The sequence below is a fragment of the Lagopus muta genome, chromosome 2 (assembly GCF_023343835.1).
Source record: "Lagopus muta isolate bLagMut1 chromosome 2, bLagMut1 primary, whole genome shotgun sequence".
NCBI classification, from domain to species: Eukaryota; Metazoa; Chordata; class Aves; order Galliformes; family Phasianidae; genus Lagopus; species Lagopus muta.
The window spans coordinates 34,648,563-34,669,985 of NC_064434.1; the positions used below are offsets into that span (position 1 = coordinate 34,648,563).

Here is a 21,423-nt window from a genome sequence, read left to right on the forward strand (position 1 = left end):
TCTGCTTGCATGCAGATACTCTGCATAGGACATGCCTCACTGTGATGTCCTGTGTGAGTCTGTCCCAGGCAGCAGTAGCATCTGCTGCTTCACATGACACGTCTGCATCCTGCTCAGAGGGACATGCATCATTTGGAAATGCCCTGGAGGTCCTGAAGTCAGTCTTAGCCCTGAACCCATGTGGCTACTGCCCGCTCACCCAGTTTTCCTGTTGCTTTTCCATAGAAATACTCCTAGCAGCATTTTTACTACTATAAGGCTAAACATGATGATATTGGGTACACATACTGTGATCAGACGGCGAAAACAATTCCTGAGTCTGCTGTGGGTTTGTGTACTGAAGTTAGGGTCAGGCTTGCAACTACAGCCAGAAAAGTCCCTGCTCCTGGGAGCACGTACAGTGCCATAGCCCCAAGATTAAGGGCTGAGAGACAGGTAGGAAGGCAAACGGGGCTGTGAGGACAGAGCAGAAGGGGGAGCTGTCAGCCTTCCCACTCCTTCTTATGAATCCACACTGAATATTCAATTTCTTCACCAGCCCGGTGCAGTGATCAGAGTTTGCGCAATTCCTGGAGAACTAAATGTTCCAGGTAAGTGCTATTATTAGGTGTCCTGCAAGCTGAGGAGCAGAACAAGCAAGCATCCAGCTTTGTAACCTGCGGGTACTGAATTTGAAAAGACAGGGAGAACAGAAAGGCAGACACCTCAGGAAATGAGACTGGAAGAGGGAGACGCTCCTTCTGCAGACACAGAAGCTGCCATAACAAAGTTGTGCATATGGAGTGGGCAGAGATGCGGGGCAGAATCAAGGTTTGAGCTTTGGCATAAAAAGTTTGACTTTTGGATCTGCTGTGAGCCGCCTTGCAGAAAGAGAAAAGCTGCACGATGCCATAGAGCTGGTTGTTTTCCACCTGGGGGAAGAGCTGTACCTAGAAAATCAGAAATGGTGCTAGGGCTGCAGTGAGCAGAGAGTAATTTAACTGTTTCTTGTGACACAGGATTGGGGTTTCCCCTGAAACAAGCAGGTTTTTATCTACCACCCACTGCACATCTCACACAGAGCATCACTAGCAGGGGATCTCCTTGCCATAGGAACTGTTGGAGGCCAAGTGTGTTAGTGGGTTCAAAATCAGATCAGTTACATTCACAATTCAGATTCAGATTCAGAGGTGGATATCAAATGTAACAATCCACTGTGATCTGTTATGGAAGTCAACAAAGCTTGGTGCCGGAGGAGCACAGCTCAGCAGGTGAACTGCAGACGGGGATTGCCCAAAAGGGAACTGGAGAAATTAAAGAAGCAATGCCCTCCCCCTAGTCCCAAGCCTTCCAGCTGCTTCTGCCTGCTCAGCTGCTGCCTGACAGCAGGCAGTGAGGTCTGTGGGAGACAGGGAGAGGGAGGGGAAGCTCTTCCATCCCCAGCACCCAGCACTGCCCAAACAGCCTAGCATGGCTGTTGGGGAGCTCCAGAGGGATGCTGTAGTAGCACAGGATAGAGCATAAAAACACCTTGCCCATTTGCAGCCCCCAAGTGCCGTACTGTCCTGTCTTCAGGCGTGGGATTGGACTCACATAGAGACAGAGCAGAGTTCTCAGTGGTGAAAGCAGGGATTCCCATCTTTGTGTTCTGCTGAAGCTTCCTCAGGGACTGACTGAGTCTAATGGCAGAGAACAATAATTACTATTGCTTAATCAGGACTGTTTGAGGATAAATTCTATTTAATGAGGATCCGTTTTGCATGCATAGGGTAATTAACAGATGTTTAAACAGGAAAAGAGGTGTGAGATTCTCAGCGATGCTCTCCGGAGAGAAGGCACAAAGTTAAGTCCAACATGGATTTGGCCAAGTGTTTCTAAGTGTTTCTGGGCAGACGTGCCCAGAAGGAGGAAAAATGAATCCTCCTGCACTTCCTGCTCCCACACCTTCCGAGGATGGTGCAAGGTATGTATGTATGCACACACACCTGTGAGCAGCCAGACCTAAGCCGAACCTGAGCTCCACCGGAGACCCTGTGTACCCTGAAAACCCATAGCCTGCCATTTGCACACTCCAGGGATCACCATATGAATGATGAGCAAACAGCTGTGATTTGAGGGCTTATCTCACTCTATAGGACAAGTGGAGGAAAACAAAGAGGAGTCACTTTCAGCTTCTTTATATCCTCAATACCGCATGAACAATGGTGCCTCCCCTCCTTTCCCTTGCCCCTCTTTTCCCTTGCCCTTCCTCACCAATGCCAGCAGCTGTAGCTGCTGAAAGATAGAAAAAGTTTCAGAGAGAGCAGTGGCTCATGAGATACTTAAACAAAAATGTCACGTCCAAATTCCGCTCACCCTTGGAGCCCTCTCCTCCTCTCCTGGCATTGCCCTCCTGAGTGCTGCATGTCTCCACAGGCTCTGTATTAGGTCTGCAAAAATAGCCATGTGGGAATGAGGAAGGGCTCAAATAACTTTAATTCCTCTCAGCTCACACTCCTCAGCAGTCCCCAAGGCGTTCACTCTCCAGCAGCACATACCTCCGGAGGGCAGCTCACACCGGCTATCGGCTATCGGCTATCGGTGGCACTGGTGGCAAGGGAAAGAATGGAGACTTCTGGAAGTGGCTGCTCCTCTGCCAGCCTAACCAGAATGACCAGTTCAGACGTGTCACCCAGAGAGATGCATCTCACCTGACTTTAAATGCCTGTCTCATAATGCTGACACTCCAGACTCTCTTTATAGTCGACGCAGAAAGAGCCACTTCTACATGTGACTCGCGGGATCTCTTTTAGGCATATTTCTTAGGATGAGATGTGCTTACACATCAGAAGTGCCTATTTCTCTTCACTGCCAATAAAGGAGCCAGTATGACTAGCTCAGCTGTTGACGTGTGCACTGCAGGAATCTAAATTTGGGCAGAATAATCCTGTTTCCAACCTTCCAACTGCTCAAGTTAGGTAACTTGAGTTCCACTGTGGGTATGTGCTAAATATCTGAATATATGCTATTTTTTAATTCACCTCTGCAAGGCAAGCACATCAGCAGAACTATCTAAGGGAAGAGAAAACACAGTGCATCATTAAAATCAGAAGATATCTAAATGTCATACCTTTTTCTAGCATTGATTACCATGTGGATTGCTTAATCCTTCTGCATTTTAAATTTTACCATTATTTGATTTTCAAATGTTAACTTACATTCTAATTCACGAACGTACAATGCTTTTGAGCACTTTGCTGCTCTGTTTCCTCTTCATAATATTTTTATATGAACACATTTTGTGTCCAGATTCCTTATGTTATGAAAGCTTCTGCCCTTCTTCTGGGAACTGCTATGCATTTCTTTCATAAATCTGGACCCTCAAGTCTGAAGAATTACACCAGTCTTCCATATCAGAACAGCACTCCTCCACACTTGCTGGCTGAAGGAAAAGCATTTCTCATTTTCTCTCCCTTCTAATTTTCTTAGTTTTGCTGATTTTCTCAAATTCTTTGCTGGTGTGTAGGGCAGTATGTTCTGTTCCAGAAGAAGACTTGGGAACAAATGCCTGCCAGAGAAAAGGCTTTTATAATCTATTGTGTGTGTGTGCCATTGTGCTAGTGGGTAGTTTGACACCTATTTCTGCTTGGCTCACAACTCCTTATGGGAAAAGGAGACTTCGGAGTCTTGTAAGGGAACTACTGAGAACAACTATTGCTTTCAAGGATGCGAACATTCACCCCTTTTCCCATATGGCAGAAATGTGACAGGGGATTTCTTGTTAGAGCTAAATGCTGGTTTAAAAAATCGATGGGATGAAGTTTATAATCCACCAGAATAAGTGCTCTTTGGGGAGGGTTGTCACTGTACCCAGATTATTCTGCCAATAAATCTGAAGTGGGATGAACCACGTTGCAAGCACCAGCAGGATGCTCCTCACGTTCAAGCACACGAGTGGGTCTGCAGGGAGCTCCCAGCTCATGCTGTAGCCAAGGGAGCAGCAAGGAGATGGTGCTGGGGAGTCCTGCCAAGGTCACAGCTGGAAGGGTGGGGAGCGTCCAAAGAGCTCACAGCTATGTTTGAAATGAACAGGAGTATTTTTCTCAAGAACGCATAAGAGAGAGCCACAAACATGGAGAAAGTGTAGAACTTGCACCCACAAAGACTAAATTTAAAAGATGTGCTTAGCAGGGAACACATGCATAGCATATGGATGCAGCTGACGGAAGAGCTGTTGGACTCCATTCAAGATACCACTCACACAGCAGATGAACCGTCATAAATTTAAGCTACACATGTCACATCCTTACTGCTAAGGTTCCCTTTAGTCATGTGTGAACGTGGTTTAGCTGTTGGCTCGTGGCTCGCCAGCTAGCTCAGTCACTCTCTGAGCGCATAAGCATGGTGGGCAGGACACATAACGCAGAGAGATCCCCAGCTGCTCCTCGCCTTCCACGAGCTCTCAGCTCCCAGGCTATCTGCAGCCCCTACCTTGGCATTTGTTGGTCCTGGTGCTGCCTAATGGCTGTCACATGCTGTACTCTGGCTTTTCAGCTGCTCCCTGGCTGATAGGCCATCTTCTTGAACACTTGCTTTGATACATTTTCTCACATTAAGTGAAGCTCCTAGAGCTGATTAAAAGCTTTCCGAGATTGTATCATTGCCAAGGCTTCTACACACACATGCATGCAGCCTCAGACAATCATTCTGAACAAGGAGACAAATAATAAAATCTATTCTTGATCTCTCCAATTATGATGTTCATAGCTGTCTCTATCCTCCGGCCAATTTTTTATATCAGTGAGACAGTCCACGTCTCTGACGGATATATAAGAATGGTGAGTTATTACTCTTTGGCAATTACTTTCATCTCTAATAGTCTTTTAATGTAAAATACAATATAGTGACAAAACTGTTAGAACAGGTAAACATTTACTGAGCAAAAATCAGACCTTCTTCAATTTCCATGCAGCACTGCAGTTGTAAGAGATTCCTAGCAGCTGTTTGCAAGGAATTAAGGGTTTCAGCTTTGCACCACCCTTGTGGAACCTAATTTTATAAGCAGCTGCCTACAGTCCATTAATTTGAACCCAAGATGCCCTTTGAGTTAGTCGAGTGCTAAAGAAAGCATTAGTTTCCATTCCAAAATGTGCTTTATCACACGGTCGTGCTGCCCTGTTTGCATATCTGTTTGACTCAAGGCAATAACAGCATGCTATTTAAATGTCAATTACATTTTGGTAATCCACGCAATATTATAACAGGGAAAGGAAGACTGAGTGACCTTAAACCTTGTTAGAATCAGAAAAAAAACAACCCATAACCACAGACTTAGGCATTCACTGAAAGGATTTTTGGGGAAGTTTCACATTATCTCTTGGTAGTGAAGCTTCTTAACATTGTATCTAATACTCAGGTTTTGTGGAGGTTCCAATCTAGAACTCAATTTTCTACAACTTCAGATTCCCTTCTTCTCTAATGAATATAAAAAGAATTAAAATTCACATATCATTTTTCTTTATTTAAAGTTATGTTTAAGAATAATGATATTTGTCACTAATGCTTCTATATTATGGTAGCAGACGGTGATACCATTCTGTGATGGCAGTTTCTTTCAGATTTGGGGCTGTATGGTAGAAACACAGATGCAGAGACATCTGTGATGTGATTTGGAGGATAACCTGCTGTTTCATGAGGCTATAAGCGGTGCAGGATTTGGAGGTTTCTTTGTTGGCAGGTTTTGCTGATGTTACCGTTATTGACTTGTGGCAAAGATGTAATGAAGAGAAATGGTGTGAGTGGGAAAGTAAGTTGGAGTAGAAAACAGGAAAGAAAAATTATCACTGAGTCATATCAAGACAGCAGTGGTTGTGTGCTTGTTTGTTTGTTTTTAATATGCTGAGCAGAGGTAAATATTAGTACCTCTCTGAACTTGGAGATTTTCCCCCAATCTAAAAGGTCTCATGAGGAAAAGATGCATATCTTGGCTTAGGAAGAGTAGGCTGATGGGCAGAATAGGCTGAAACCACTGCAATGAATGGCAGAGTCAGTGTCATGATTTATTAGTCTAAATAGAGATGGTGAAGATAAGAAAAGATCCTACACTAAGAGGTGAGAAATTTTGACTGAACCATGGGATGCACTTGAAGAGCAGTGAATTGTGGCCAGGGACAAGTCTGAAATATAACCAGAATGGTTAACATTTTAAACGAACTACAGGGAGCTAAAATTGCTCCCTGTAATGAAAGGCAACAAGAAAGGAAGTGTTGATGACAAAGAAATTGAGTTTCTGGATAAGTGTTACTGGGATGAAAAGGCAATAATCTACAGATGATGTGGGAGGAATAAGTCAAAGGAACACATCCATGACATTGGAAAAAGGCAGGATGAAGGCAGAGCTTTGCACAAATTAAAAGCAAGCCAGCAAAGCATGGCTGATATTTCTGAGCCCAAAGTAGCCAAAGGGATGCAAGCTTGGGATTGTAAGAGATGGGCCAGAAGAGCGGGTCATCATTGGCCTCTTCTTCTAAAACACCTGGAGTACAAGGTGAGGACAGCAAAGTGAAGGAAAGCAGAGAATTGGTAAAGAACTGTGTCAAAAAACCCCCAAACTAAACAACGCTTCAAGAGCAAAGCAGTAGAGAAGTTTGAAAAGCCAGGCAGCAAATGATGTAGTATACATGCTGAGACATTGTACTGCTCCATGTCTAGCTAGTAACAAAGCTTATACTTCACTGTATTTATAGAAACCCTGCACTTCAGTAATTTTTATTTTATTCAAAATTAAATTGACCAAGATATGCCTATATTTTAATCAGATTTATAATGTTCCCATCTGCTTGGAATTTTAGACTCATGAACCCTTAAAAAGAGGAAAACATCTTGCATTACATTTTCTGAGCAGTCAGAATGCTTCTCATTTTTTTCCTCTAGTTTAAATTTAAATATATGTTTCTAAATTTACACGTTCAAAAACTTGATACGAAACCTGCTTGGAATTTGGATGACTCTTTTTATCACGTTTCACTTAATTGCAACTACTGGGATTGAGGCATCAACCCTGCAGCTATTGGAAGTCGAAGGCCAAGAAAAAATAAAATTGCTTAAAAAAAAAACGAAGACACATTTCTACTCTGCATTTGAGCTGCTGACATTTTCTACATAACACCAAGAGATGTCAGAAGACTGGCTGTTAAAGCAGTCTATGTTTGGAGCCTATTAAGTTGAATTCTGAGAGTGAAGGAAATGTGAAGACTTCTGGAGGGACTGGCATATACCATTACTTGTTTTATTTCAATTCTATAGAGAAAAGAAAAAAAAAAAAGAAATATTTTTTTTTTTTTACTTTTTTGGCCAAGATTTTCTCTTAAAATGTGACAGGTCCCTGAGAGCCTGCAATTTCACTCTTAATTTCTCTGTGCATTTGAAGCTCCTGCCCTTCTGGTGAAGAAGAGCTGAGAAGAACTACTATCGGAGCCTCCTCATTACTGCCAGTAGCCACTGCTGACCTGTCTTCCTCTTCGGCACCAGTAAATCTTTATTGCTTCACATTATGTTGCTAGAGAGATTCAGATCTGCTCTCCTTGTCAATAAAGGCATAGCTTCCCTGAGGTCTTTGGAGTTACACCAGGGTAAAGTTATCTGGAAGGAGGAGAGGGCTCTGAGAGTATTGTTCAGGTCACTTTGATGCCAGCTAACACAGTTACAATTATCTTGGTTTTGCTTCCTGAGCACTCAACTTGTCTTCCCATGCAGTAGTAAATTTGTGGAGCAAATTGGTTTTCCGTGAGCTGATCTGTCCCTGGAACTCCTCAGCATGCATAGATGGTCTGGCAGGACATCATTCTAGAGACCTCATTCCCCTCAGCCCTTTGCTCCAGCTCCTTAGAGGCACCACTCATGTATATCCTCCACAGCAATGAGTCTTCTGTATTGTGCTGGGCAAGGCAGGTCTATTAGCTGCTTCCTTCAATTGATCCCAGAGCCTTTTGTGTCTGCCAGTTTTGGATTATCATTAACATTGTTCCTGACTTCAAAGATAAATGGATGCATTTAAAGACATTTGAACAACTGTCATCTCTGAGCTCAAAACATTACAGAACAATTTCTTTTGTTCAGCAGTTGGCTAGAGGTTTTCTGGTGAGGCTCCCATGAAGCTCAGCCTACACTACACTTAGTATCAGTGTTCCCCATTTCCCTGCATCTGCCTTCTCTCATGGTACAATCTTTCCATAGTACTGCTGTTGCCAGCCTCAAAGAGAGCTGGGGTGTGTATCAACCTGACTGGGAATGCTATACGACCAAAAAGATCCCTTGTCAAGACACTGAAAACTTAGATGAAGAACTCAAGTGTACACAGCTGTGTCAGACAATGCACATCCTGAAAGGCAGATTTCAAGCAGAAATAACCCAGGATGCTGAAATCCCTTGATGTCACTGCCATGTGAAGTACTTTGCAGTTAATTTAATTGAATTTATCTTTCCAGTGCTTCTTTTCAGGAGCTAAGTGAGCTTTTTACCTCAGTTTGGATCTGTGTTATGACTTGTAGTGATGAAGGATGCAGTGGGCAGGGGTAGCTGTTGCTGCTGGTGGGAGCACTGTGCACCAGATGCACAGGGTGCAATGCAAACACTTATATTTTCCAGCACTTTATCTTAACTCAGACCCTAGATGACCAGAGTGCATTACAAATGGTTCACGCCTTAATGTAAGAGCTCTGGTACTCTGATTAACTAAGCCAAGGTCACCACAGAATTCAGTGAAGCATATGTTTCTTCTGCATGAAAACATAAGAGGCGGAATGTTTCTCAACTTAAGCAGTAAAATATGACTTTTCCCAAGACTCCACAATTATTGTCCTGTATCTGCGATAGCCAGAAAAATAACAGCCCTTATTCCCCTCTCAAACTGGAATTGAGCAGGAGGTAGTCCACCAATCTCAGGTCACTTGGAAGGTACACATGTAATGCAAATGAAGAATGAGACCTGTCGATTTTATGATTTTAACTCTTCTAAGCTTGAAGGAAAAAGACCACCTTGAAAATATCAATAGCTATTCCTGAGGCAAACAGAGAGAAATACGTAAACAGCCCAACCAGTGCTGAAGAACAGGTTTCCAGAGGGAAAAAGTATTATTGCCCAGAAACTGAGATGATACTTATAAGGACAAAAAAAAAAAAAAAAGAGAAAAAAGAATTAAACCCCTAAATTACCTTCAGCAATGTATTCAAGGATATAATCACATCACTTTGCTCAGTCCAGCCTATCTTTCTCATCAGATTATTAAATATATACACCAGGAACCATTAATAATTTGCATATGTTGTAGTTGCTGATTTTATTCATCATTTCAAAAATCCTTAAGCCTGCTGTTTATTTTGATTATTTACCATTTCGCTTGAAGAAGACAGGCACCCAGAGCTCAGAAAAAGATCAGAGAGCCCAGCTTCCCTCAAGGCTATTTTTTCTCTTTAATCCTCAGGGACCTGATTGAATTTTTCTCTGTTTCTTATTATTTTACATTTATTATCCACATTCTATTTATTTATTTTGATTTATAAATTATACCACCATGCTAAGGGCAACTGTTCTCTGTGAATAATTTGTCCTGCGCCTGTGACATTTGTGCCAGCCTCATGTCTGTGTTCTGCTCCCATCTGAGCCCTCGGTCCCAAACTACTTTAGGCCACTGTATTGTTTAATTTTTTCCTCACTTGACTAAGCAGCCTGAAACCAACCGCATAATATTCTATTTGACATTAAGCTTCATATATACTTTACAGTCTGTGAGTTCTCAGGGGCAATAGCTGTCTTTTAAAATTATGTATAGCCGGGCCAGCATAATGGGGCCTCAGGCCTTTGGATGGCTCCCTCAGGCACTGCCACAATGCAGCATATATTTCTAACAGCAGAGGAGATGAACCACCAGGAGAGTGCTGAATTCTCTGTCCCTTGGTAGCTCCGCATCCCCGCTGGAACATGCACTACAGCTAAATATGAGTTCAATACAGGGGTAAGTGATGACATTTAAGGGCTTGTGGAGGTCAAAAGAGATGATCCAATGGTCCCTTTCAGCCTTCGATCCATGAATCTATGAATACAGATAACAGCAATTAAAAAGCAGCCTTGTGAACAGATATTGTCAGCCAGTGCTGCAGTGACACTGCAAGAGTAGGGATGGAAATCCTTTTCAGGAGTGCAACCACAGAACGGCTCCGCTTTCAGTGATGAGGCATCACCTTGGGGAAACAAAACATCTGCCTATGGGGAGGAAAAAGATAGATGCCTTTGGAATAATGTCGTTTTAGCTGAGCTGGAGGTATGAAGACTCTATTGCTGATTCCAAAGGGTTGCCACAAATAAATTAATTCATTCCCCAAACGCAATATTTAGAAGTGAGTAACCAGAAACACTAATCAGCATGGAAAAATTTTGAAGACTGCCTGCTGACCCTCCTTTAAATTTCCACCACTTTTACCATTGGTCATTTCTGCTGGCCCTGGGTTCACACTGTAACTCAAAATAAGTTGCAACTAAAAGAAAAAAAAAAAGAGAAAAAAAAAAAGGAAATTATTTGTAGGTTTGGTCCAGACAAGATAATGATGAAGAATCCCAGGTACCCCAGCTATGGAAAAATGTGCCAATACCTTGCTTGTGCCTAGACAAGGATTCCCCATAGAGAAGAGCTGGCAAGCAGTATGCACCCAGCTGTTAACTTTATGCCCTTGCTGCACCTTCACACAGCACTGCTGAATGGCAATATATCATTCATTGCCATGGAAAAAGGAGCTGCCTTTTGCAACTAGCCTACTTGCTTAAACAGTAGGCATCAGCAGTAATTGGCAATGAGAGCAAAAAATAAACTTTGAGCAACCTCACCCTCCCACCAAATCCCTTCCCAAACATGTATTGTTTTGCAAGCAGATAATATTTCTAGTAATGAAGCAACAAGGCAAATACAGTTCAGTGCTCTGTAAACACAAACACACTCAAACCAATACACAAGCCTCAGGATAAAATACTCTGAAGAAGCACTTCTCCAGATGCCTCCTAGTGATGGAGTACACTTGCCAACACAAAACCAGGACTTTTCAAAGACTGCTTTATAATGCAAAAAGGCTAAAAGTCCTGGTTACAACTTTCCAAAACAAGTGATGCTTGGGTCCAAGTGGCAACAGGAAAGGCTAGAAATGTGCCTGCTGGCTGTTGGACCTTGCCTTTGCCTCAGCCCCAAAATGACCAAGCAACAGCTTTTCTTCACTTCCCGTGCTCTGCTCTGTGTTGGTACAGACACATCCCTAATTCTCTGCCATGATTTCATGAAATTTGTTTGATTTTCGCCTGCACATTTCTACAAGGCCTGGCTTGTTTCTCCTACTGCAATGTGACACCTTCCTGACAGCTCTCTGTCAGCACCAGTGTTGCTGCTGCTTGGAGGAGCTGATGACGGTAAAGAGTCTGGGTAACCTCGAGCTGCACTGAGCAACCATAAGCCTGCAAAATTCTCATGAGAGCCAGTCAGCTCCAGACATCTCAGAAGTGCTGGCGAAATTGAATTTCACTGCAAAAGAGTAAAGCCAGGCAGAGGGCTGTGGAGAGTTGGGCTTTCTGTCTCTGCCATGGGCAGAGGGCTTCGGGCAACAGCATGGGGGAAGCTCTCAGGCATTCTCCACCAAATCCAGGGCCCCACAGGCTCTGGCTGCTCCACTAGCACCAGGCTGGCTCTCCCAGCTCTCACAGAGACAGGTGGCTGCAGAGCTGAGCTCTCTGGTTTCACCAGCAGTCTGTTGCCATAGGCAACTGCCTATTTTGCCTATACCTAGAGCCGGCCCTGAGCAATACACGCAGCAGGATTGCTATGATGAGATTAGCACTCTTTATTATACTATCCCTTCTCTTATCACCAACCCCAGGCTCTCGCAATTTCAAGATAAGGAAATTTTCCTCATGTAGTCACCATGTTCTTGAACAGCACTTTAGAGAGAAGCAGTGAACACCACGGTATTCACATTTACATGGGAAACGTAGGGAGTCATTGCTATTCTTGTTCTCAGGTCCTCTGAACCTTTCAGTGTCCCAGCTCTGGTCTGGTTGCTTATCAGTTATGCCAGATTGAGTAGCTTGAGGGTGTCCTCTGCACTGGGCTAATACCAGGATAGGACCACAGCACCATAATCCCCTAACTGTAGTCCATAATCTTTGTAATTTGTTAAAAGAAAAAAATATATTCATCTTCTGATCCTTCTAAAGCACACAGGAATAACCTGTTGTTAGGCCAGCTTTTAGTCTGTGCAGCCCGTTCAGCAGCTGGTGCAGAGAGCTGCATCTGGTAAGAGTACCTGTTAGCTGATGGGAAGGTGAAACATCTCCGAAAGAGGTTGAGTCTCACTGAAAGCAAAAACAAGTCTTAGTCTCTACAGAATCAGCCACACAATCAACCAGAGTTGAACAAGTCACCGTACACCAGCTGAGCAGCTCATCTGCAGGCCTGGACCTAACGAGGCATCACCAAAGAAAACGGAGAGAGCTCCAGATTGGATACAGTGAGCTTGAACCCCTTCTTGCATGCTTTCCACATAGATTCTTAATTCTTTACTGAAAGAACTTGTTGATTCTGGAAGATACCTCATTGGATGTAGCTCAGACTGTCAAAGATACTGCTCTGTAACCAGGGTTAGGCATCTAATTCTCCTGAGAATTGGAGGCTTTAGATTCTTCAGTATATACATAGCTCTAAAAGTATGAGCCTCAAAATGAGTTCTGTAGAGAGATGTTTATGTAAATGTGGAATTCTGTTGTACAAAACAACAAATATGGGCCTAAATTGACCTAACATTGACCTTTTTAATAATAGAAAAACATCAAAATAAACAAAGCACAATGCAAATGTTGATGATTTGGTTACGGTAGATTTGATCAAATAAAACAGACAATCTAATTAACCAGTGATTAGATTAAGTAGAAGTCTCTGTATTGAGTGATGGATAATTAACTGGAATTGTATTTACTTATTTTTATTGTACTGCAGAACAAGGCACATCTTTGCCTTTCTTTCCTTTCACTGCAGCCTTTTAATTAAACAAAATTATTCCGAATGTTCTACACAGATTCTAAGTCTCTAAGTAAACACAGTAAGTTGGAATGACAAAGGCAGCTCTATACTGAGATTTAGTCATAGATCAATACCACTTGGATAAATCTCATCCAACTGAGCAGCTACGAGCCTGGACTTTCAGAGCTGCTTGGCATTTATGGCTCCAACTGAGTGGAATGAGAACTGCAGGTGCTCAGCCCTTTGGAGAGCCATGCCCTTATTGTTCAAACGTAATTTATGCCTGAGAGCAAACAAACAAACGTGTTCAAGGCAGCTCCTAATTTCTGCACCTGAGCCAACTGAGGTTCATTTTTATCAAAGCAAATGCACATAAGAGAAAAGTGCACCACTGATCAACATCGAAGGCAGAAATGTATCTTGCTCTTTGAAATCCTTATCAGAATATGATGTGGTGACTTTTAAGTGTAAGCTATGGAAGAGACAGTCTATTAAAGTCATTTAATTCCCTCCTTTTAAAAGCTCTATTCTGGAAGATTGGTTTGGCTCCCTATTACCACCAGGAAAACCCTGTACTATTGAAGAAGCCCTTTTAATAACACAGCTTGTCAAATGTTAGGTGTCATTTTAATTTTTTAACGTTTTATTAATTACATGTTTGCCAGAGGCTCTATAAAGTCCTATAAAAACTCTGTCACAGCACAGTCGCCAAGTTCTCTGTACACATGGGCCATTTAGTCACATGTTCCTTTGTTCAGAATATATAACAGCTGATCTGATGAAATATGTGCTGGCAGAATTTTCCCCCTAGCTGTAGGACTACTGTCTGTCTGTCTGTCTAGATGCTGTTACTGCTCTCATTACCATGGTATCTCAGTGCATCCAGACCCATGGATATCTGAGGAGGAATTAATAAGCATTAGCTCTTACTCGGTCTCTTCAGAGGATGCTTTTGCCAAACTGCAGGGGACAGCAGAAGAAAACAGCGTGATTCCTGAATGTGATGAGCTGTCTGAAGAACAGGATAGCAGGACAGTGCAGGAGCTCTGGCATCTATTTAGCAGTGCCTTTCTATCTGCCTCTGGCCAGGTGGAAGGGCATTTGTGTCTTGGCTTATAAACAGTCGTGTGCGCAGATGAGCAAAGCTACAGCTATTGCAAGCTCTGTGCTAGCAAGGATGCCAAGGAACACCATGTGAAGGCGGGTGGACTCTGGATGAGAGAACAGAAAGGCTCAAGTGCCAGGAGTAGACCTGGGGCATTCCCTTAAGGAACAAACAGCAGCTGATTTTTGGTAACAGACAGAAAGTAAGGCCTCACTGCAGCAATTAGCTTTGTGACATGGTCTAACGTAGCAGCTAGATTTGGAACAGAAAGATGTGGCTTACAGGTTAGGAGCATGCCTGTGGCTGTTTTAAGACCATGTCTCTTTGGTCCTGACATAACAGCCCATGAATTTACCCATTTACCTAAAAAGACTCTTTTATGATGCAGACTCTATTTTCACTGGTATTGAGAGCAACTCACAAACAAAACTGCAACCTTTTTTAGTACTGCCAATGCTCAGGGCTTGGATCCTGGTTCTCTCAGTGCTATGAAGAAAACATCTCTTGCCCTGCACATGAGTAGGCTTCCAACTAATTGGACTTGCACGTAGCCCCTACTTAACATTTGGACAATCACTCTAAACAAAAGGGGCATAACAGTGGGACCAAACTGTGGCCTCTCGTCAGTACAGATTTTGTAGGTCATTTTAGCAGTTGTTCTCTGTTTTCAATCTCCCTTCTCTTCACACAGAGTTCCCATGCCTCTAACCTTTCTCATTAAAGTCTGCTCACAGTGTTAGGATGATGAATGGGACTACATTAGAAAGTCTATGAATACATGTGAGTTCTCTGATATTTCTGGCACAAAATCTTTTAACAGGTATTGTTGAAAAGGCTGAGTGTCAAGAAGGCAGGTATACCTCCTAAATAACATGAACAGAATCACATCACCAGGAAATTTTACATTTTGTTCTGCGTCTATTCTGTGTGATTAACAGAATTCAGCAGGTTTCCATGCATAAGCAGAAATCTCGGTTCAATTCCCTTGTCTTTCTCTTGACGCTACCGAGGCAAAGAATTACATATAAGCCACGGGACTTCAGAGTGTTTGACAGTATCCAGCAGCCTAGGTGTATCTTAGGCTATGTCTTCTCTCCTACTCCTTCCTCCTTGTATTCACTTCTGGAAGGCTAGATGTTTAGATGTAGGCAAGAGGGCCTTGCTGCCAATGAGGAAGGAGTTGTAGAAGATAAAGGAAAGTTACTCCAGTTTTGTTTGGAGGAAAAAACAGGTGAGAATAAGTAGATACAGAATATCATATCTCCTGAGAAATGCCGCATAAGAGAAACAGGAGAAGCAGTATCTAGTTTTTCTGCTCAGTTGTGATATATGCAGACAGCAGCCTAGGAACTGTTGGGGAACTCTAATGAATCTCTCTGAGTTGTGTCTATGGTGCTGATTGCCACTGTTCCCGCAGAAGCCACTTGTATTTGTGATTTGGAGATGTTTTCAGCAGGCAATGAAATATTAGCCGCTATTTAAAAAATGTACTGCATAATTGCAGAAGATAGCGTGTTCCCGTTCTAATTAGAAATGAATAACTAATACCTGAAGAAGCCTTGTGTAGCATCTGTAGGTAAATAGTGCTCTTTTTAAAGGAATCTATGGATGTAAAAATGCATATTAAGCTGGTGAATAGTAAAGTTTAGATGCAAAATACTGAAGAAAAAGAATCACTATTCCACGGAGAAATCTAAGCAGAGTTTGAGATGTTTTTCTTAAAGAGATGCAAAATATACTGCTAGCAAATTATGCTCTTCTTAATTGCTTATATACCAATAGGGCAAGAACATTTTCTTCTTAAGAAAAGTTTGTCTCCAGCTCTTCATGCCACATTCACAAAAACATTTGGATATGGCAATGCTTCTCCTTCCACCAATGTGTGTCTTTGTATAGCAACTGTGCTTGAAGTCATTCTCCAGTACAGGGCCCAACTGGCTTGACCCATGCACAGTGACTCTTAAAACCCCTAAACATCATGACTGTAGCAACCTATTTACTGGGAATGGGAGTGTTTCCAGTAATCACTTCAGCTAGCTCACTGCTAGTCTTGAGATGTGCCCAAACTGCTGGGATATGACAGGGGAATGTAGCCTAATTCACCATGTAGCCAGTCATTTGGCACATGTCTAGCCAGACAGCAGATACTATATGATATTATATACGTTGAAGATGTTTGCTGAAAGTACCAATACTGTGTCTAAATCCATTCTTCTGTAGATTTCTTCTTTAACTTATGCAAAGCTCCCATTTCTTTCCCATACTAGAATTTATAGCATGTAATCATTTTTATCTGTGCTGTGGTAATGCTGGGTCTCTACAGAAAGTGCTCACGAACTGAGTAATGAACTTTAAATCAACTGAAAAAATGCCACTGAATTGTGAATAGAACTAGATCTGGACCCTGTGTAAAAAATGCAACAGTTCTGCAACTTAATTTCATTCCTGCATTTGGTGAGGTGTTAATAGGACTACAAGGGCGAAGTTCAGGGCTTTGATTGAGCACAAACAACTCTTCTCTAGTCAGAACTGCATGTGCCATTCAAAATTTGATTCTGACTTCAAATATCTGTATACCATCTTTTCATTGCCTTCTTTGCATAAATGTACAATCCTGAAAGATGTTTGAACAAACTTATTGTATAGAGAGGAATAGAAACATATACAGGGTAAGGCTTCAGGCTTGCAAACAACAGCAATACCTGAAAAACCCTCTGTTCTGCTATTGATCCAAAGGAGTGCTGGAAACATTACTATGGCAACAATTCTTACCCAGTGGAAGAAGTATGCCATTATCTGTGCATAGGAAAAAAAGAAGAGGGGGTGTTTTTCAGAGCTGTTGCCTACCTCCCCCGGACCACTACTGTAGTGTTGACCTTTGGGCATGAGCTCCTGCTGCAGAAGCTTTCAGTGAGATATGACCTACAGAATTATTTATTGGCCCATGCACAGAGAATAAAGCAACTGCACTGAGTAAAAGAGTCCTGACACAGAAAACAGCACTGCACGGAACTCCTGTTTTCTAAGAGTATCAAACATCTTCCTTACAATGTTAACAAGCTGAGTTCTCATTGTGAATAAAGAAGATAAGAGTGCTCTGGCTCACTGTGTTGTTCATGCCATGTGGTTGGATGTCACTTGAGCCGTTCACAAGTACAGTTATTAACTCAGAAAACTAACGAGCATCTAATTTTGCCACATTCTTATTGCGAATCAGTTCATGCTAAAGTACAAATCTGCTGGTGTTGTGGTAATGGCATTATTTGGCCTATTAATTAGCAACTAGAATAATAAAACCAGCAAGAAACCATTTCATATTATATGGCTAAATTGAAAGCCCAAATCTCATATAGCCTGAAGGCAGAATTGTGAGCTAATCATGTTCCAGGTGTTCGTGACATTTAAGAAGTTGTCTGTGGCTCCTAGCTGCATATGTCATTCTCTGCTTTACGTATGGGTAACGTAAAGGAGGACTGTGACTCTGCCCACTGTCCCTAACTCTGGGGATGGGAGTGACACTGGCTATAAGTCCAGGAAGAGTGTTCTTCCTGTAAATGGCTGAGGAAAATGGTTGTGTGGGAGATGGTGTCAAAATAGGAGAGAAAAGGAGCAGCCTGGAAGAAAGCTTCCAAATACACACTCCCACTGCAGCAACACTTTATGGCTGTCCTGAGGTTGGGGAGAAGAACAAGCAGCTGCAAGCTCTTTCCAAGCTGTTTGTTTTCCAGACTTCTCTCTGGGCAGCTAGTGGCACAGCCAGCTGTGAGAGCAATGCAAGTAGGTGTAACAGCTCTGCCCACTCGGAGCTCAATGCTGCTCCAGAGACACTGCACAGCAGAAGCCAAGTGCATCTTGCCCATCGCTGTTGCTAATGTTATCCCTTTATTTTTCAGAACAGAATAATACAAAGAGTTATAAAGCAAGAGGGAGAACTTGGGCAGAAGACAAGATTTAGAAAGAGTCTGAGACTAAGACCAACTATGTGAAGGAACGGAAAAGACATTTGTACTAATACACAAAATATACAAAATGTCATCTGGGTGTTTATTATGTCTCTGCTGAAAATTCTCCTGATTATTCTGTAGAGATAATAAAGACCTATTTCTTCCAGAGAAATATGTGTCCCTGCTGGCCCTGGACATTATTCCTCTTTCCTTTATGGTAGCTTTTTCCTTCATCCCATCTCAAGCAGCTACAAGTGCCACAAGATATGCATGCATCAGTGTGTATGCACAGATACATATAATGCACATATAGATATATCTACAAAAGCATGTTGAAAATGTATCATTAAAAGAAAAACTAGAATTGGATGCATAGTTGAACTTATTCACTCAGTCATTTTCTCTTCCCTAGAGATAGCTCTTTTTATTCAATATTTACTGTTTTCCAGTTCTAGATGACTTTGGGTCCTGAAGATATAGAAACAGGAGCTATTACTATCACTACTATTTTAACAACATTGACTCTGACAGTTTCATGAAGTTTACTGAATAAGCAATGGTTCATTTCCCATCAGGCAGCATTTTCACACTTCTCCAACTTCCTCTGCGTTCAGTGGTGCAGTATCTGAGGGCATGCCAAGTACTTCATAAAAGCAATAACCTTTCCCTTCTACCCTTTTGGAAAACAGATTGATTGGTTACAGGAATTTTCTTCCACATCTTCTATGGGAAGACATGACTAAGGAAAGGCTAAGTTAGGGGGGTAAAACACACGGACAATCTGAAAGTGCAGTGAAGCCTTTGCTCCTTTCCAGCTCTTATAAAAGCAGGTTTCACACCCTCCAAGTCAAGCCCTGCACTTGCAAGCATCCCTACTGATTGCATTTTGTTTTGCTGGGAAATCTTGCTGGAAGTTGTCCTAGTTGAGGGGACACTCCCCAATAGCTCAGTGTTTTTGGAACACCAGAGACCATAATGCAGGCTCTATAGAATCATAGAATCATAGAATCATGGAATCACCAAGGTTGGAAAAGACCTAAAAGATCATCCAGTTCAACCGTTCACCTATTCCCAATGTTTATTATTATGTTTATTCCCATGGTTTAGCTCCCACTAAACCATGTCCCTCAGTACAACATCCAGCCTTTCCTTGAACACCCCTAGGGTCGGTGACGCCACCACCTCCCTTGGCAGTCCATTCCAGGACATATGCACAAGGTGGGAGCATCACTTGCACAACCCACCCTGGCCTGCTTGATGTCAGCAGGGCTTGAGCACATCTCACTGTTCTGCACACCCAGCAGACTTTAATCACCACCCTCCCCTTGGCACATGGCTGCTTTTCTTGGCTGTGTCCAGACCCTCTGCACAGGGCTCTGTTACACTGGGCACCGTGCACCAGAAAGGCAACGTGAAGAACCTAAAATGGCGTTTTAAGTGACAGAAGCCAGCCACAAAGATTCAAACCCAAACAGTTGTGCTCTTCTGTTTGTTTGTTTGCTCATTTGTTTGTTTTCTGGACTTTGGAGAAGAACGTTATTTCAGGGCCACTCCCGATGGAGTGCTATTAAGTCTACTGCACATTTTATTGGGAAACAGGGGCTTGAGCTCGTGCAGTTTTTCTGTCAGGACTGACAGGTGAGCCAAGCAGCCACAAGCAGCTCCAGTTCCTCACAGCTGACGGCCCAGGGCGGCTCCCAAGAGCCCGGCAGAGCAAGGCAGGGCTCCCGGGCGCGGCTCGTTGTGACGCCTCAGGAGGCTGCGAGCGGGCGGCCATGGCAGTGCGGGCGGGTGGCGAGGCCCTTCTCCTTCTCCTCCTCCTCCTCCTCCTCCTCCCGCCGCTGCTCACTGCCCTGCTGGATGCGGAGCCGCTGAGCTCTGGGGACGAGAGCGAGCGGGCGGAGCCGGCGGAGCCGGGTGAGGCGGGGCCGGCGGGGCTGCGTGCCCTCCGCTGCACGTTGTGCAGGGAGCAGTGCTGCTCACCGCGCTCTGACCCCATAAGTAGCGAGCCCCAACTCTTGGCGAGGGCAGCAGGCCGGGCGGGCTCCTTCCCCTGGGGCTCGTTGCCACGACCTGGTGTTGCCCGCTTCTCTGGGCTTTGGGAGCGTTTATCAGAGTATCTTGCTTGTATTGTGTGATGCAGCTCGTAATTAAAATGGTGTCTAACGGCAAAGATTGCTGTTCTACATAGGTTTTACAAGGCTTCCAAATGCAGAGAGGAATACAGGCTGCCTTTGCAGTGCTGGTGCTAATTGCAGCCCCCTGACAGGAATGCAAATGCGGTTCCTCAGCACGTTCTTATCTCAGCATGTGTGGGATTTACATATATAACTCCTATTAATGCTAATGGCAGCTATATCCATAATTCTCTGTACGGAGCTGACGTTATATTTTTATCTGAACTTGATGCAACTGGAAACAGACATAGAAGAGGAAAGATGGGTAGTTTCTTACGGGGAGCTCTCTTGAAATTCTGGCTCATTTTACATCAAAAGGAAGATGCACAAACTTTGCATTGTAACACTGGAATGAAAGGTTCATAATATTCAGATAAAAACTACCATCTACTCCTGAAAATGATCAGCAACTCTGATCCTGTTTCCCTTCGTGTTCTTTCTGTTGTTTTTTAAATTCCATACAATTGGAAATTGAATCAGAAATCAGTATCAGTGATTCCTGACTGGCTTGTTAATTTAGAACCAACGAGCTTTTCATGCTTAGATATGTGCAGAGGTTTACTCGGACTGTTTTTAGACAGTATGGCATCTGTTTTTATTTAGAGCTGTTGTCCATCAGTTCATCACTCTCATTCTCTGGCAGAAGAGTAATGGTTGTATGTTACAGTGCTCCTGGAGCCAGAAGCATTCCAAAATGACACTGTGGTTGGTATTTCCTCTATAATCAGAAGACATTTTCTTTCATTGGTAGCAAAATCCTTCAGCCTTCTAATAGTAATACCTGAAGTTTACTGTCTTTGCTTGTTTAAAAGATTTCTTTTTTTTTTCCCCACTTTGTGTCTAGACAGCAAATGACAACTTCTGTTTTCAGATACAACCCCCTGCCATGGCTACTGTCCCATTAATTTTATAGAAGCTAAGAGAAGTATGATAAGATGTCTGAGATAGCAACTGTCTTCCAAAGAAGTGATTATTTTTTAAAGCTCATTAGATAAAGTAGTTGAGGATACCCAAGCTGTTTCACAGGTTGTCTCCATTTTTATATGATTTTAAGTCTTGTATATTTATATTACCTTATGCTTTGACTAAGGTTGGAGTCTTACTTTAGCATTCAACTGAGTAGTTAAGTTATTGTTTCAGGATTGTTGTGTGTAAGCTAGAAGACTGTTCTGATGAGCACAGTTTAT

General features: G+C 42.9%; 1 protein-coding gene across 3 annotated transcripts in view; it reads left to right on the top strand.

Annotated features, from left to right (window-relative positions):
* SPACA1 (sperm acrosome associated 1) overlaps positions 1 to 21,423 on the top strand; it is a 134,676-nt gene that overhangs the window by 94,668 nt on the left and 18,585 nt on the right. The window contains exon 1 of one of the 3 annotated variants that reach the window (XM_048935895.1): positions 19,835 to 19,976. The exons of the other annotated variants lie outside the window; for them this stretch is intronic. Coding sequence (XP_048791852.1) covers positions 19,835 to 19,976 — 142 coding nt within the window. Of the gene's footprint in view, positions 1 to 19,834; positions 19,977 to 21,423 lie in introns of those variants that run through there. 3 annotated transcript variants of the gene reach the window in all.